The sequence below is a fragment of the Scardinius erythrophthalmus genome, assembly GCF_964197995.2.
Source record: "Scardinius erythrophthalmus genome assembly, chromosome: 2".
Lineage (NCBI taxonomy): Eukaryota > Metazoa > Chordata > Actinopteri > Cypriniformes > Leuciscidae > Scardinius > Scardinius erythrophthalmus.
The window spans coordinates 59,952,160-59,967,962 of NC_138222.1; the positions used below are offsets into that span (position 1 = coordinate 59,952,160).

The 15,803-nt window shown below is 36.6% G+C and overlaps 1 protein-coding gene across 1 annotated transcript in view; it reads left to right on the forward strand.

Moving 5' to 3' along the window:
• The window catches only part of LOC308705359 (cell adhesion molecule CEACAM5-like), a gene marked incomplete at its 5' end in the record, with an annotated part of 33,056 nt that extends 17,993 nt beyond the window's left edge, over window positions 1-15,063 (forward strand). The window contains 7 exons of the mRNA XM_081390318.1: window positions 9,786-10,061; window positions 10,160-10,510; window positions 10,586-10,864; window positions 10,953-11,216; window positions 11,916-12,173; window positions 14,623-14,733; window positions 14,965-15,063. Coding sequence (XP_081246444.1) covers window positions 9,786-10,061; window positions 10,160-10,510; window positions 10,586-10,864; window positions 10,953-11,216; window positions 11,916-12,173; window positions 14,623-14,733; window positions 14,965-15,023 — 1,598 coding nt within the window. The 3' untranslated portion in view covers window positions 15,024-15,063. The remainder of the gene's footprint in view (window positions 1-9,785; window positions 10,062-10,159; window positions 10,511-10,585; window positions 10,865-10,952; window positions 11,217-11,915; window positions 12,174-14,622; window positions 14,734-14,964) is intronic.
• Between the last annotated feature and the right edge of the window lie 740 nt (window positions 15,064-15,803).

Genomic DNA, 15,803 nt, shown 5'->3' on the forward strand with positions numbered 1-15,803 from the left:
AAAAATATAACCAAAGACTTTTAAAGTTTTTGAAAGTGACACATTTTGTGTTTTCTTTTATGTTCAATAGAAGAAAGAAACTTGTAACAGATTGATGTTGTCGAAACTATATCAGAAATACCATTTTTGTCATACATGTTAGGTATGTTGAGCTGTGCAAACAACAAAGAGTGAAATATTATAATGCAAAAATATCAGTTAGAATTGCATTATTTTAGTTTAAAACTAGTTTTATCAATACAATCCAATGTTACAACTATGCAAGCCTGTATTGATCTAATGAGACACTATGCTGTGTTTCAGTGGAACTACCCTATGTCCTTGCAACATGTAAGATGACAGTGGGTAATAATCAGGCAAGTGGTCAATGTTCAGACACTGAACCCTTTTACTGGTGTTTCGTAGAGAGTACAAATGATACTCAGGAAGAAAATCTGCTATGAACACCCTGGTCAGCAAATCAACATGCTCCTCTGTGATGAACATGAGCATAAGTTCACCAAACTCCACTGTCTCCTCATTTCTAATGACAAACAGTTGGCCCTTTTTGTACACAGTTCCTTTATACTGTATTTCTGAAGAAACCCTTGTTTGTGTTTCACTGAATTTGAATGGACTGACTGCATCTTTGACAGTTTCACTGTAAAGCTCAGAATAAAATGGGGAACTGTCTTTCAGTTGTAAGAATGGGGGACAAGATCCAGATGTCAAATAGGCCTGAAACAACTGATGCCTTTCAGAAAGTGTGCGACACAAATTTTTAAAATTCTTCAGATGTCTGGTACATCTTTTGAAGTAACTGTGTTTATTTTCAAATCGCATTGTCCATAATCGGATCAATGGACCAAATTTGAGTATCAGACCTGGATAATGTCGAAGGTAGTGATGTTTTGGTTTTAGATTCACTTCTGGAAAGGCTGCTTTTCTAGATTCCAAGTATTCTTGGATGAGAACATCCAAATATGCAACCTGTGACACCGAAATTTTCTGAGCGCAAATCAGTTCAACAATGTCCTTTAGTTGAAGAGTTAATTGCCAAACCTCATCTGCAGGATCCACAACTCTATCACCAAGTATTACAGGTAGAAGACGTAAAAAATTCCAATTCTGAATGGCCTGACCAGCTAGCTTAGGTCCATGAGAATTTAACTCACAAGGTTTTGTGAATGCATCAGAACCATTGTATTTGAACTGCCTGATTCGACGGTTAAGAATTGGGTATGTGAACCACTTCTTCTTAACAAAATATTTGACGTAAAGAGCAACATCGTAAGACAACACGCCTTCAAAAATGTCGTGACCAAGGCAAGGTGGCAAGCCAGGTTGGCAAACTTTAAAGTTCTTCAAAGAGTTGAAAACTGAATCAAACTTTATGCCTTGAATGGTTTCATTTTCGGTCTGTAATTGGTTAACAACAGCACTGTAGTTTTCAACAGTGCGCAGTGGACCACACAAATTTGGGTCAACACTCTGGAATTCTTCTTTAGTAATTAGACAGTACCTGCAAAAATAGCTTGACTGACTAAAATTTTCAGTGAATCCACCTATGCAGTGGGATCCCAAATTGTCTCCGGCAATGCAGTAAAGTGTGCCTTTTATAATAGATTGATCTGACAAAGCAATTCCATTTTCCTCAAGGTCTTTCAGGTCTGTTACTAGCTCTGAGAAAACACTTTCATGGCCAAAGTCTTTAAAGTCTTTTTCTCTGCACAACATAACCAGCTGCATATGTTCTGTGTTTGACCTGAGATGAACTGGCAAATTGACAAGAGAAAGGTATACAGCCAAAATTTTGTGTTTTTTTCGTGCAGACCCTAAAGGGTTGACCACCTCAAAAGCATCCTGATAGAGCAGTAGCTGGAGGTTTGGGATGTCTTGAGAGAAATTCCTGCACTTCAGTATTTGGCCATCTGAGCAATCACAAAGTACATCAGCAGAGTTTTTTTCAGGCAGGTGCCTTGAAATGCACTTCCTTCCAAAATCTGAATTCAGCAGACACTTCAATGTGTCTTTCACAGGTACATAGTATGCAAATTGCTCTGTCCGATTCTCATCTCTACCTAGAAGTATTCTTTTTGGTTCAACGTATTGAAACACTTTTTTAAAGGTCTGACTCCTTGAATACTCTGTTCGCATTGGTCCTTTATGACACACAGAAAACAAGTCTGATTCCTTCACAGTAGCAAAGATTTGAGAAATAGTCTCATTAGGTAATGACAAATTCTGCAAAAGTGAATGTAGCTTACTAAAAGTATATGTCTGTCCCAATTCATGAATATTTTGCATTTCATCTACAATATTTTGTATTGTAGAAGCTGGAAGAAGAAACTGTCCTAATTTCATATAAAACAGGCTCACATTTCTTAAATACAAATCATCAAAATTTTGAAATGAGCCCATTTCACTTACTTCAGACTCACCTGTATTTGCATCCAGGTCATCAGGACACTGCTCTGATGTAACTGAAAGTATCTCTGATGCAGAAGGCCGATGTGAATCAGTAATGCTGTTAACTGAACAGTTCCTGTGCTTCCTAGACATATGAGAGGTAAAAGAGGACATGACGTGAAAAACACTTTTGCACCCTCTTACTGGACAGTAAACTGCACGACCTTCCTTAACCCTTTCATGCATGAATTATGATAACCTCAGTCAGGATTTTTTTCCTATGTGTTTTTATTGCTCTTAGGGCATGAAAAACAAGAATTGATTTTTATTTTATTTTTTTTTACAAATTTTTCAAAGAGATCTTCAGATGTCCACTTAAGTGGACACCATGCGGTTGGTTTAAACTGAAGATATACTGTATTAAATATAAGAAAATAATCAAACAGATAAAGTATGTGAATTTAACAAACTAATCAATGCAATTATATCAAATAATGTGAAAACTATAAAATATATACAAAAAATATAAATGCAAAATATTGCAATGGCTTCATACAACTTCATACAAGTTGCACTTCGCATATCTATGATATCAGAACATGAGGACGTGATTCCATCAGAATTTTCTACAGCCTGTCGAGGTACAACTGTGGAAACCACTCAGATGCTCCCTCCAGTGCACCAGAGTATGGAGATTTACCCTTATTAGCTGATAATTCTGATTATGTTCAAGATGGACATGCACATTTCTATCATAGCCCTCCTCTGAGAAAACCTAGCGATACGTTTTTTCAATCTCATCTGAAATGATCAGTGTTGGATGTAATGCATTACAAGTAACATGCATAACGCATTCAGATTACTTTTTTGATGTTACAAGTAAAGTAATGTGTTACAGGTAACATGCATTACCTAATCAGATTACTTTTTGATCTAACAAGTAATTAACTACAAGTAATGTGCATTACCTAATCAGATTACTTTTTGATGTTATGAGAAAGGAAACGCATTACAAGTAACATGCATTATGTAATCAGATTACTTTTTGATGTTATGAGTAAAGAAACGCATTAAAAGTAACATGCATTACGTAATCAGATTACTTTTTAATGTTATTAGTAAAAAAAACGCATTACAATAACATGCATTATAAAATCAGATTACTTTTTGATCTAACAAGTAAAGTAATGCATTACAAGTGTCTTACATTATGTAATCACATGACTTTTTTCGATGTCAATGAAAATTACATTCTAATAATACAAATACATTTATTTACAGTAGAAAAAGTCAATGCATATTAAGTTTTTAAGTTTTAAATTTCAAAAACAATATTCACATTATAATTATGAATTGTAGCTGAAATATAGCCATTGCATGCATGACGTCCACTACAGTGGACATGTGATTAATCAGAGTTTTCTCTCAATCTAAAATCAAAACTTGGAAAATTTTACTGTGATATGACTCATTAGATATTGCTTTATGCTGCAATATTTTTTTTTACCTACAAGAGTCTCCTAGGATAGAAGGAATGGGTGGATATTCTGGAGCAACTTGGCATGTCTGACTGACCCTTGGCCATCTTGGTTTGGAGGGGGGAAAAAATCGAAACACAAAGGCTTGCCACTTGGTTGCAATTTATAGACCCCTTCAGTGTTTGTAAACATCGAACGCCTAGGTTGGGTGCGCGCGCAGCATGGGGTCAGAAAAATGGTGCGGCTAATAGACCGGTGTGGTATAGTATCCTGTAACCCTATAGTAATGGGTCCGGGCTGAGGACCCAAGCAATCCGATTGGTTCAAAGCACGATTTATGGGTAATCGCTTTAGTGCCTGGTTACAAATCATACAAAATCACTTTATTATAGAAGACGTTTGTACTAAGTTATAACGAATCATTAATGTATTTAATGTATTTTAAATTATACGTTTCATATACTAGCATTTAACCGAAGCTATAGATTGTGAAATTAAACATTTCTCGTTGGTAGTGTTTTTTAGTTAGCTTAGATAATAGCATAGCATACAGCTAACGTTATCCGATGATCGTGCTATGAGCTTTACCTGAGCTTATACTGCACTGATACTGCCTTACCGTATCGCGAGAACAGATTTAGATCAGGCATACTACTGGCATACTAATTGGGTCCTCAGCCCGGACCCATTACTATAAGGTTACAGAATACTATACCACACCGGCATATTGTGTCAAAGGTATGCACTGTTGCCATCACAGGAACGGGAACAGAACCATAATAAACTTGTTTTTAGCTAATGGCGATTGTCTGCCTGATTAGAGTCCTGCACGGGTTCGGTTCAAATTTTGCTCAAACGGGTGAAAAATATCTAACTGTGTCGGGTCGGACACGGGGAAACACGGGTCTAAACACGGGTTTAAAACAATCACATGCAAACGTAAAAATATATTCAGATTTTTAGGAACACGTCTACAAAAATATGCCTGTATATCAAGTTGATAAAAATATTCAACATCCACATCAGTTTATTTGCCCACGCGCCACGCCCTCCCAGGATCTTTCACTTTTAAAAATGCATCATAACCGCACGCGCGCGATCTACTTGCAGTCGTCGAGATGGATGCTGAGAAGTTGAAGGATAGCTAGTGGAGATTTTAAAGTTCAAGTCCAGTGTGTGGGAGAAATTTGGAGTTATCTGAAGAAAATGTGAACGGCGTATTTGCTGCATGCATTTTCGTGTTGGATAGCCGCAAATGTGGAACTTCATCGCCAAGGAACCACGCAGATAACTGTGGTAACAAGCAAGCAGTTCTGTCGAACAGTATTTTTCCAAATTTAACACTGTTAAGTATGTGTATTTACTTGTGTATGTGTATTTTTTTTATATAATAAACGGGCAGACTGGGACAATGCTACGATCAAAGATGCTCGTGTTTGTAGTGTTATTGTGTTATTGACAGTTATTGTGACAACAACGGTGTAAGTAAACAAATGTTTTCTGTAAACTGTAGACTGGTTTAATAGGTGAAGTTCGATATCTGGCATTATTGTGACCTGTGTCATGCTACTTAGCAGATAGCAGTATCTATCTGAACCATAGACTGTAAAAAAAATAGATCTGAACAGATGTCGTCTATTTTTTTTTTTAAACGGATGAGATCCTGCAGGAACCCTGAAAAACTTGACTCCACAACTGGTGTGATTTTCACAGTCCACGACGCAACAAGTAGGCATTTTTTCTTGACGAGAAATTCTCTGGTTAACACACAATTCAATGGGATGGAATGAACTTTCTGACCCCGACATGCACACTGCGAACTTAGAATTTTCCTGTGACGTCGACTGTGAAGGGGTCTATAGCATGATGCACCAGGGTCCAATGAAGAGATTGATGTGCAACTTTGCCATAAAAACCCGTGCAAATTCAAGAAAATGCTTTTTTAATAGCTAATAACCACTATGCGTGAAAGGGTTAATATGGTTCTTTAAGTGAGCAACAAGACTAGCCACATCCTGACACTGATAACTACATAGTGAAACACTACAAATTAAATCCGTATCAACCACTGCATGTGCAGTCACAGCAGCAGTAGAGCTGTTATGGCGCCGATAAAAATGGCTCTTAAATGCTCCGTATTTCGAAAAGGACTGTTTGCAAACACCTGCGACACATTTGAAAATGGTGCGAGGTTCGTTGCGATGCAGTCTGCAGTGCAGAACATATTCCCTCAGACTCTGCACTATTAAACTACAAAAACAGCAAGTGTAGCCTACATTTTAATGTATTCAAATCTCACTCGTCGTGAACTTAAGTGATAATCGAGGCGATATGTCGTTTAAGCAAGTTCGCTTCGCCATAGTTGGAACGGCACAATCATTTTAAATCAAAGCAATCTGTAGTGCCTTCCAGTAAGTCACTTCATACGCCTCAGGGGTTTCAATATATTGTTCATTTTATTCCAGTATAGCATTTTGTCACTAAACTGATAAATAAACCAAAAAGTAAATAAATTGAAAACCATATGCCTGCTGGCGTCCATGCATTTCCAACTTCAAATCCAAAACTTTCCAACACCTCAAGGATTCCTCCTTTGTCTATCTCTATGCCACTAATTGGCACAGGTGTGCAATTTTAACTCTTTCTGTTCCAAGACCTTCCAAGGCCGCAAGGCCATGATTCACCAGCAGGGGTCATTAAATTAACAGTAACATAAATGTCACAAATGGCTCCTACACAATCAAAGCAAATGCGTTATTTTCTAATGACTTGAATGAATGGCTGTATATTAAAAAATATAAAACTTTACCATCAATACAGCTAACAGGTTCACGTCATGTGAGTCATAACGTTAAAGATAAGAAAATAACGCTTTTTACCTCACAAAAGCTGTATTCAAATGACTAAACCAATCATTGAAATTACAGAATGAGTTTGAGAATGAGTTGTGTTTACTTGACAGACTTCATGAGGAAAATGATGTCAGAAGGTTGTCGCGGTTTGCACGTTGTTCCCTATTTCTGTTTCAGAGAAAAACCGCCAGTTGAAAATGTCAAAATGCGTGTACCAGATGCAACGTCTTGAGTGCTGATTGGACAAGTCAAACGACATTGGCCAATAACTTTAAAACACAAAATGCTTAATAAATACATGATTTCTTTATATTATGCAGCGTAATTGCACATATTGTACATGTATTGAGCCACTGAAAAATCGAAACAATTTAAGACTGAGCTTCCAAAAAAAAAAAAAAAAAACATATATATATATATTGTGTGTGTGTGTGTGTGTGTGTGTGTGTGTGTGTGTGTGTGTGTGTGTGTGTGTGTGAGAGAGAGACAGAGAGAGAGAGAAAGAGTTCATTAACACTCCACTCTGAATCTAGGCGTCATTGCCAAATGTTCATGTAATGTCATGTTTCTAATATTTTATTTTCATAGAGGTACACAAATTGCTGTATTGTTGTAAAAACTTCTCTGGCAGCATGCATCTGAGGCAGTAATTAGGTAAATAGCTTATTTATTTTTGTGTAGCCTACTTTACTTTTGTTTTAAGGGATTTAACTGAGGTTTTACAAATAAATAATGCAAAATATATCATATTTTATTGTGTTTACATTTATAGTATTTAACTGTTAATTCCACGGTACTTTCATATTTTATAGCTTACAGTTTTTTACCGTTGCTGCTTTACAATCATTTACCTTTAAATCTACGGACATTTTACAGTATACTGTTTTATTGTACTTTACTGTTGTTTTTTAATGCAGTTTTTACAAAGTAAGAATGTAAAATTAACAACACTTTCTTGTATTTACATTAACAGTATTTAACTGTTAATTCAATGGTTAACACATTTCATAATTTACAGTTTTTTACCGTTGCTATTTTACAGTCTTTCACCGTTAAAACTACGGACATTTTTTACAGTGATTTATTGATGTACTTTTTATTGTTTTATTAATCTACGTTTTAAAACATGAATTAAATAAACAATTTTAAATTTGTCTATTTAGTCATACATTTAAAATGTTTTTTTTTAAATTGTTTTATTACAATACATTTAAAAACATGAATCAAATAAAAGTGATTTATTTATATACATTTTTATGTTTGAAATATTAAATTGATAAAGCGATTCTTCCTTTTATTTTTAAGTGGCACTTCTGGTCCTCCATAGTTTTATACCTGATTATGATTTACAGTTACTTAAACAATAGATTTAAGATGTATTTTATCTGACACTCACACAAAAGTTTCAACATTATCTCACATGAAAAGACTGGCCATCGGGCATACCGGGCACTTTCCCGGTGGGCCGACATGCTTTTTGGGCCGATACATCTCATACTCATAGCCTACATAATTTTTATTATTATTATTTTTTATTTTTAACGGCCCATAAAATGTGTACATCGGCGGCCCATTCGTTTTGTTTTGTTTTGCTTAATTTGCGGCGCTGGGTTTGTGCCGGTGTAATGCATTAGTAAAAAAAAAAGTCAGCGTTAGTTTTTTTTTTTTTTTTTTCTGACAGACCAGCCCATGAAACACGTAGATCAGCGGCCCATTGGTTCTTTTCTTGATTGACACTGGGCTGGCCCAATCACAACTTTAAACGAGTGAGCGAGCGTGCAGCAGTGTCAGTGTGTATCTGTCAAAATAGTCAGCGAGATGGAGAAGAAACGCAAGGAATGTGCAGAGAAATAGCGTGAAAAAATAGAACCAAGCCCTTAAAGCAGACGCTTTATGTGTCAAAATATATGTTTTCTGACCTTCATCTGCTCCTGTGGCAGATGAGGATAGTGAGGAGGATCAGGAGAGAGATGAGAAAGTGTACAGTCCGCGGTAAGCAGAACTACTTTCAAAACACTTAGGCCATGTCATGAGGAACCCATAACCCAGTTACAGATTATTTCCACATCTGCATAGTTGACGATTACCGCAATTCACTAGAAATTTAATGAGAGGCGTTTGTAAACCATGTTTTCCGCCAAAATAAAAGCTTGATGCAGTTTGCGTCAAAATAAAAGATCATGTGCTTATCTCTTTCAAGTATAGAAATTGGTACAAAACTAATTATGAAAGTTTCCTTGATTTTTTTAGTGCATTTGTTTTACAAAATATGGCTATTACTGTCATACGATTAATATTATAACTATTATTATGTAGTGTAATGTAAATAGACACTGTAACTAAAAGAGGTTTGAATTTTTCTTTGTTTAATTTGCACACTGAATATGGGTTGGAGCTTTTAATTTTGAACTCTCAAAGTGCACCAGATTGATGAATTTAACATTAAAATGCACAAAATTTTCTTATGGGGGAGCATGCCCCCGAACTCCCCTAGAAGGACCGAGGTCCACCCACCACAGTTTTACCAAAGATCCTGTGGGAAACACTGGTATTGCTGTGCCAATGCAGCTTATAGCTTGTTTTAGGATTCATCACTGTGGAGTATAGTTCAACTGTATTAATAAATGTCAATATTTTACTTATTTCATCTGTTAACTCTCACTCGTTCCTATACTCACACATTACATAGCATTAGTGATTTTAAGGAATAGGAGATGGTATGTATATATTTAAGGGCGTGCAAAGATGGGTGGTGTTTATGATCATATAGTGGGCCAGTCTGGGCCAAAATGCCCAGTCCCAGTCCAGCCCTGATGAAAATTGTCATAATTTAATCTCACATACCCTCTCTTTCTACAAAATCTGTTTGTCTTTCTTCATTAGAACAAAACTGAACAATTTTTGTTAATGTAGTTCATATTCATATCTGTTTAATGCTACTATAAAATCCATATTTCATCACTTATTCTCTTCTGTATGAACTGTTGCAGACAAAAACTCAATGATTTGTGTAACGCAGGTGAACTCTGACTCTTGAGGATCTGAATCTGTTGTTGTTCTCCTGCAGATCTAGAGCCGAAGCCTGAACTCACATCAGATCCTGCAGGAGCTGCACTGACTGGACACACAGTGACTTTGACCTGTCGCATGGATCCGTCCACTGGAAACTGGGACTCTTACTGGTACAAACACACACTGAACCCTGAGACAGAGAAGACAGAAACAAACTACAGCCTGAAGATTGATTCAGTGTCTGATGGAGGCCAGTACTGGTGTAGAGCTGGAAGAGGGAAACCAGTCTATTACACACAATACAGTGATGCACTGTGGGTAAATGTTACAGGTGAGAGAGACTGTAGTGTGTGATGCAACAAATACAGATCAGAGACAATATCTACACAACTTCTGAAACTATAAATGCAATAATCTGTATTTGTACAGAGATTCCTAAAGCTGTGCTGACGGTACGACCTGATGAACGAGTGTTTAGAGGAGAAACAGTCACTCTCAGATGTGATATAAAGTGGGGAGGAGACACTGAGTGGACATACAGATGGGAAATAGAGGGAACCAACAACCAATATAAAAACACTGCCAATCGATGTACAGAACAAGACTGCTGCACCAGTGGAGCTAATAAACAGACACACAGAAAGGCTGTCAGTCTGTGCTCAGCACAAGAGTTAATCATCAGTAATGTTAAATACTTTCACAGCGGTAAATACACCTGTACAGGACAGATACACACTCAAAGCTCTCAGCGCAGTGATGCTGTTACACTGACTGTCTCAGGTGAGTGTGTGTTTGTTGTGATCAGCTTCTCCATCAGTTTCTCTACGGCTCTGTAACTCGTGATGTTTTGTTCAGCTGAAGCTCAGGCATCAGTGCGAGTGTCTCCACAGCCGTGGCTGACTGAAGGAGAATCAGTGACTCTGACCTGTGAGGTTTCAGGCTCCTCTAAAGGCTGGACGTTCAGCTGGTTCAGAGATCATGATCATCTGTCAGACAGCAGCAGAGGAGCTGGAGGATCTTACACTCTCAGTCCTGCTGCTCTACAGCACACAGGAGTTTATACGTGCAGAGCAGAGAGAGGACGACCAGCCTATTACACACACAACAGCAGCTCACACACACTGTGGATCACTGGTGAGGGTTTATGCTTGTGCTCATCCGGATCTGTGTTTCACTGCAGTCTCTGTGCTGTCAGTTTTGATGGAGATTTTCCACTTTTCAGGAGTTTCTGCTTCAGTGTCTCTGGTCATCAATCCCAGCAGAAGTCAACACTTCTCATCGGACTCTCTCTCTCTGAGCTGTGAGGATCAGAGTAACTCTGCTGGATGGACAGTGAGAAGATACACAGACAAAGACATACAAACTTGTGCAAATCAAACAGGATCTCGATGTGTAATCGACTCTCTCAGCACATCTGACACTGGAGTGTACTGGTGTGAGTCTGAATCTGGAGAGAAACGGCATCCTCGAAACATCACTGTACATGGTGAGTCAAATCACTCTTACAACTATATAACATAAAAAGAAAACAAAAAAACAATAACAATCTGTTCAGATTAAAAATTATTATAATTGAGAATTCAGTCATGTGATTATGCATTAAACTAACTGAAAATATCAGATTTTTACCCCCCAGCACATTGAATATCAAGATTTCAACTCTATAATAAAATAAAATACACTACATTATCATTAAGTTTAGGATTAGTATATAATAACCCTTATATTTTATAATAACCCTTTTCTATGTGAATATAATGTAATTTATTCCTGTGATCAAAGCTGAATTCTCAGCATCATTACTCCAGTCTTCAGTGTCACATGATCCTTCAGAAATCACTCTAATATGATGATTTGATGCTCAAGAAACATTTATGATTATTATCAATGTTGAAAACAGTTGTGCTGCTTCATATTTATGTGGAAAACATTTATTTCTTCTTTGATGAATAGAAAGTTTGAGGAACATAATTTATTTGAAATATAAAACTTTTGTAACATTATAAATGTCTTTTTTGATCAATGCATTTGATAATGCATCCTCGCTGAATAAAAGTATCAGTTTCTCAGATTAACGGTAGTGAACATTTTGACCCTCCAGATCTTATTAATAACTGAAGTATGGCTCTTATTAATACAGCCTGTATCGTCACTACATCTGTTGATGTATCTCTTGTGTTTGTAGACGGTGAGGTGATTCTGGAGAGTTCTGTTGATCCTGTGATTGAGGGAGAGACTCTGACTCTACACTGTTTTCATCGATCTACAAACTCCTCGATCCTCAGCGCTGATTTCTATAAAGACGGATCACTGATCCAGAATCAGACGACAGGAGAGATGAGCATCACTACTGTCTCAAAGTCACATGAGGGTTTCTACTACTGTAAAACAGAGAGAGGACAGTCACTCCACAGCTGGATCTCAGTCACGGGAGTCTTGAACGGTGAGATGATTTAATGAGAAACGCCACACCATTATTATATACTATTATATATTATAGTCTCTGGCTCATATTTCTGCTGGAGCAAAATCAGTTATTGACATCAGTGGTTATTGTTTCACATAAACGAAAGCATAACCATCAAATCACATGCAAAATATGCTTGTCATGTACTGGTCGGAGACAATTGAGGATCCAAACACAGTATTTATTAGTGATGTTACGTTCTGTGCCGAGGCTTCGGAGTGTGTGTCGAGAAATCCCGGAAGCTTTCAGTGAAGCTCGTATCGAGGCTTGTATCGCTTTAGACGTCATTGATGACTGGTTCAGGAAGCGGTTCAAATCATGGCGCGATATTTTGACAGATATATAAACTCATGATTTAAACCCAGCCACTTTCCAGTTTTAGAATAATAATATTGCCCCTTCTGCGTATTATGACCAAATAATTGATTCACACACATTTTATAGCCCGATTTATGTCAACCCAATACGTTTATTACACAGCTATGTTATACAATCATTATACACGACCAGGAAATACACATTATATTCATATAAATAGATTAGTCTATGTGGAATTTTTTTTTTTTATTTTTTTTTTTTTTTTCACACTTATTTCTAAGCCTTAACTGGCACAAAATACAGTGTATCACAGACAGGGCAGGACTAAGACTGAGGGCTGACAAACTCACATACAAATGACCTCAACAAGAACATCATATGCTTGAGTTTCATAGAACAATTAATATGCAACATGCCTAGCATAGCCAAAGTTTAGATGTACTGTAATATTAAATAGTCATTATATAATACAATAAAATACAGGATGTGCTCTTTCTCTGTTGAGAGAAGATCAAAACCCTGAAATAACACTGAACAATAAAGCCAGAGATAGTATTATAAAAATGTATTGTCATATATGTGTCATCCTCTTATGTTAGATTCTTAAATTCTTAAAAACTAAATTTAATAAATTAAATCTGAAAAAATAAAATAAAATAAAAAATACAATGTATGGGTACAATCTAATTAAATGACTATCAACAAAATCCATTGATGGATTTTGCATAAATTATATTAAGAGATTAATATTTTAAATATAACACTTTTTTTAAAATGTAGAAATATTAAAATGATTGGAAAAATGAAATAACTGTAATAGGCTACTATGAAATTATTACACCCACCAGTAGGTGGCGACAAATGAGTGAGTCATGATCACAAATTAATCAGAAGAAGGATACACTTATTGAATTGTGTCTGCTTATTATTATAATTACCAGTTTATGCAGTTTGATTATGGCCTCTAAGATCACAGTCGGAAACTATTAGCCCCGGCTGGCCCGTTTGTAGCCCTCGCTCGTACTGGCTCGACAGTGGAAATGTGGCTAATGATTTCTGACTGGCGTATAACTGTACAAATCAAACAAACATAAACAGGTAACGGCAGAGTCCAGTCAAGCTCAATGATAAGTTTGGCCTTGATCACAGATCACATTGTTCAAGCTCAAACCAGAGTTTTCCTACAGTTTCCGGGTTGAACAACATGTTTCGTGTGCAACGGGGTTTGAGATACGTTTTCTCTTGTTTGGTGGGTGTGTCAAAAATGTCAGCCTAATAATCAGCAACATGTATATAAACCATACGCTATTAAAGAGACGCACAATGGGTCCAAGTAAAGTCGCTTACAAATGTGTCCTGCAGCTCGGTATACGCAACAATTGAAGATATTAGAAGACATGTTTGTCTTTTCATCCTGAAATGCGAGGCAAATGTTGGATCACAATAATTAGGAACCACAGTTTCCACAAATCCCTTCAATCGATTGGGATGTTTTCTTTTATTCTGGGCATCAAGGGCAGTGACTGTAACATTGAGTGTATTTTGCAGTATTAAACATATTTATACCGATTTCATCAGGCACTGAAAATTCTTCAAAAAGAACACAAAGGCCTTCTCAGCTGCCGTAGTTGCAACTCTTGCGTCATCAGAACAGGGTGTTCAACGCATCACCGTTTCCATTTAAAAAACGTTTTGCAACTTTTTGTCAGGGCTGATTGTGCTCATATGTGGTCAGTGTCAAACATTCATTTTTGTTCTGAAGAGAATGATTTATTTTCTCACCCCTGAAACATTAACTTTCTTGGAACATAAAACAAGTTATTTGGAAAAATGTATCTGTGTTTTTGTCCATACAATGAAAATGAAAGAACCCTTCAAAATATATTTTATGTTCCACACAAGAAAGAAATTCAAACATGTTTGAACAAAATGAAGGTCAGTAAATTTTAGCAGAATATTATTTTTAAAATGAACTATTCCTTTAATACAGAGCTCTGAAAGGGAAATGGTGGTGGAATAATAAAAGACAGGAAAAATATTGCAAAGCTTTTATATTCTCTCACAAAACTTTGTTGCTCAATAATGTTCTTGTGTTTCTGTTTTTCAGTGTCACGTTCAGGTCAGATTTCTGTCCTCAAAATCCTCAGTTCTCTTCTGGCAGTTTCTCCGTATCTGCTAGCGACAGTCGTGCTGCTTTACAAATGTTACAGAGCGAGAGGTAAAACTTAATTCTGACACACACACACACACACACACACACACACACACACACACACACACACACACACACACACACACACACACACACACACACACACACTCACTCACTCACTCACTCACTCACTTTCTCTCTCTCTCTCTCGCTCTCTAAAATAAAAAAGTGAAAAGAATCTAATAACATAAGACATGTTCGTTTAAATACTGAAAATGTTTTTTGTGTATTTCACAGTTTCAACTGCTGAAGACCAAAGTCAGTTCACCGTAACAGAGGAAGAAACTTCAATCTGATATTAACCAGTTTAAAAAGACTCGTACTGTTATTTCTGTCAACATATGGTTTGAAAATACTGTAGTTGGTTCTTCTTTTATAGACTTCAAATGTGTAATATTGCGGGGATGCGAGGGGCGGGGGGCAGGGGGCGGGGGTAATATATATAAATAGTATATAGAATAAAGAAATAATATCATCAACACCACCAATCACAACAAACATTCCCAGAGAACTCTCGTTTTAATAGATAGAGCTTACAGTAGGCCTGTATTTTTGACAGAACATAGTGATTCATGCTATTGTAATTTATTGTGGAATGTATTTGTGATACAAACAATGGCTATTGAGGTATTTTTACAGGCAAAAACAAACCTGACGAAATACTTTTTATTCGTTTTGGGTGTTCATTTACACGACTGGCGTTTGTGGGGCCTGAAAACGCAAACTTTTAAAAACGTGTTTCAAACTGCAAGTTTTTGAAAACGAGACCCTTATCAAATCTGTGAAAACTGTGACATCATGAACATGCGTAGGCTATTGCGTGTTTAGTCTATAGGCTTTTTTAAATGAAAGGTTGCTTACAACAGACTCAAGGATGATATATGTTTTCGAAGCCCTTGTGTTCAAAGGTTTTGCCATTTTCTTAAAGGATGTAAAATTGACTTTATATCAGAGGAGAACATTCTAAAATTGGGATTACAGTGAATGTTTCTGGCTTTGTGAAGATGAAATTTATCCAGAAGACAAAGTAATGATACAGTATTATCAAGATTAACATCCTTAGAATGGAAATCGGA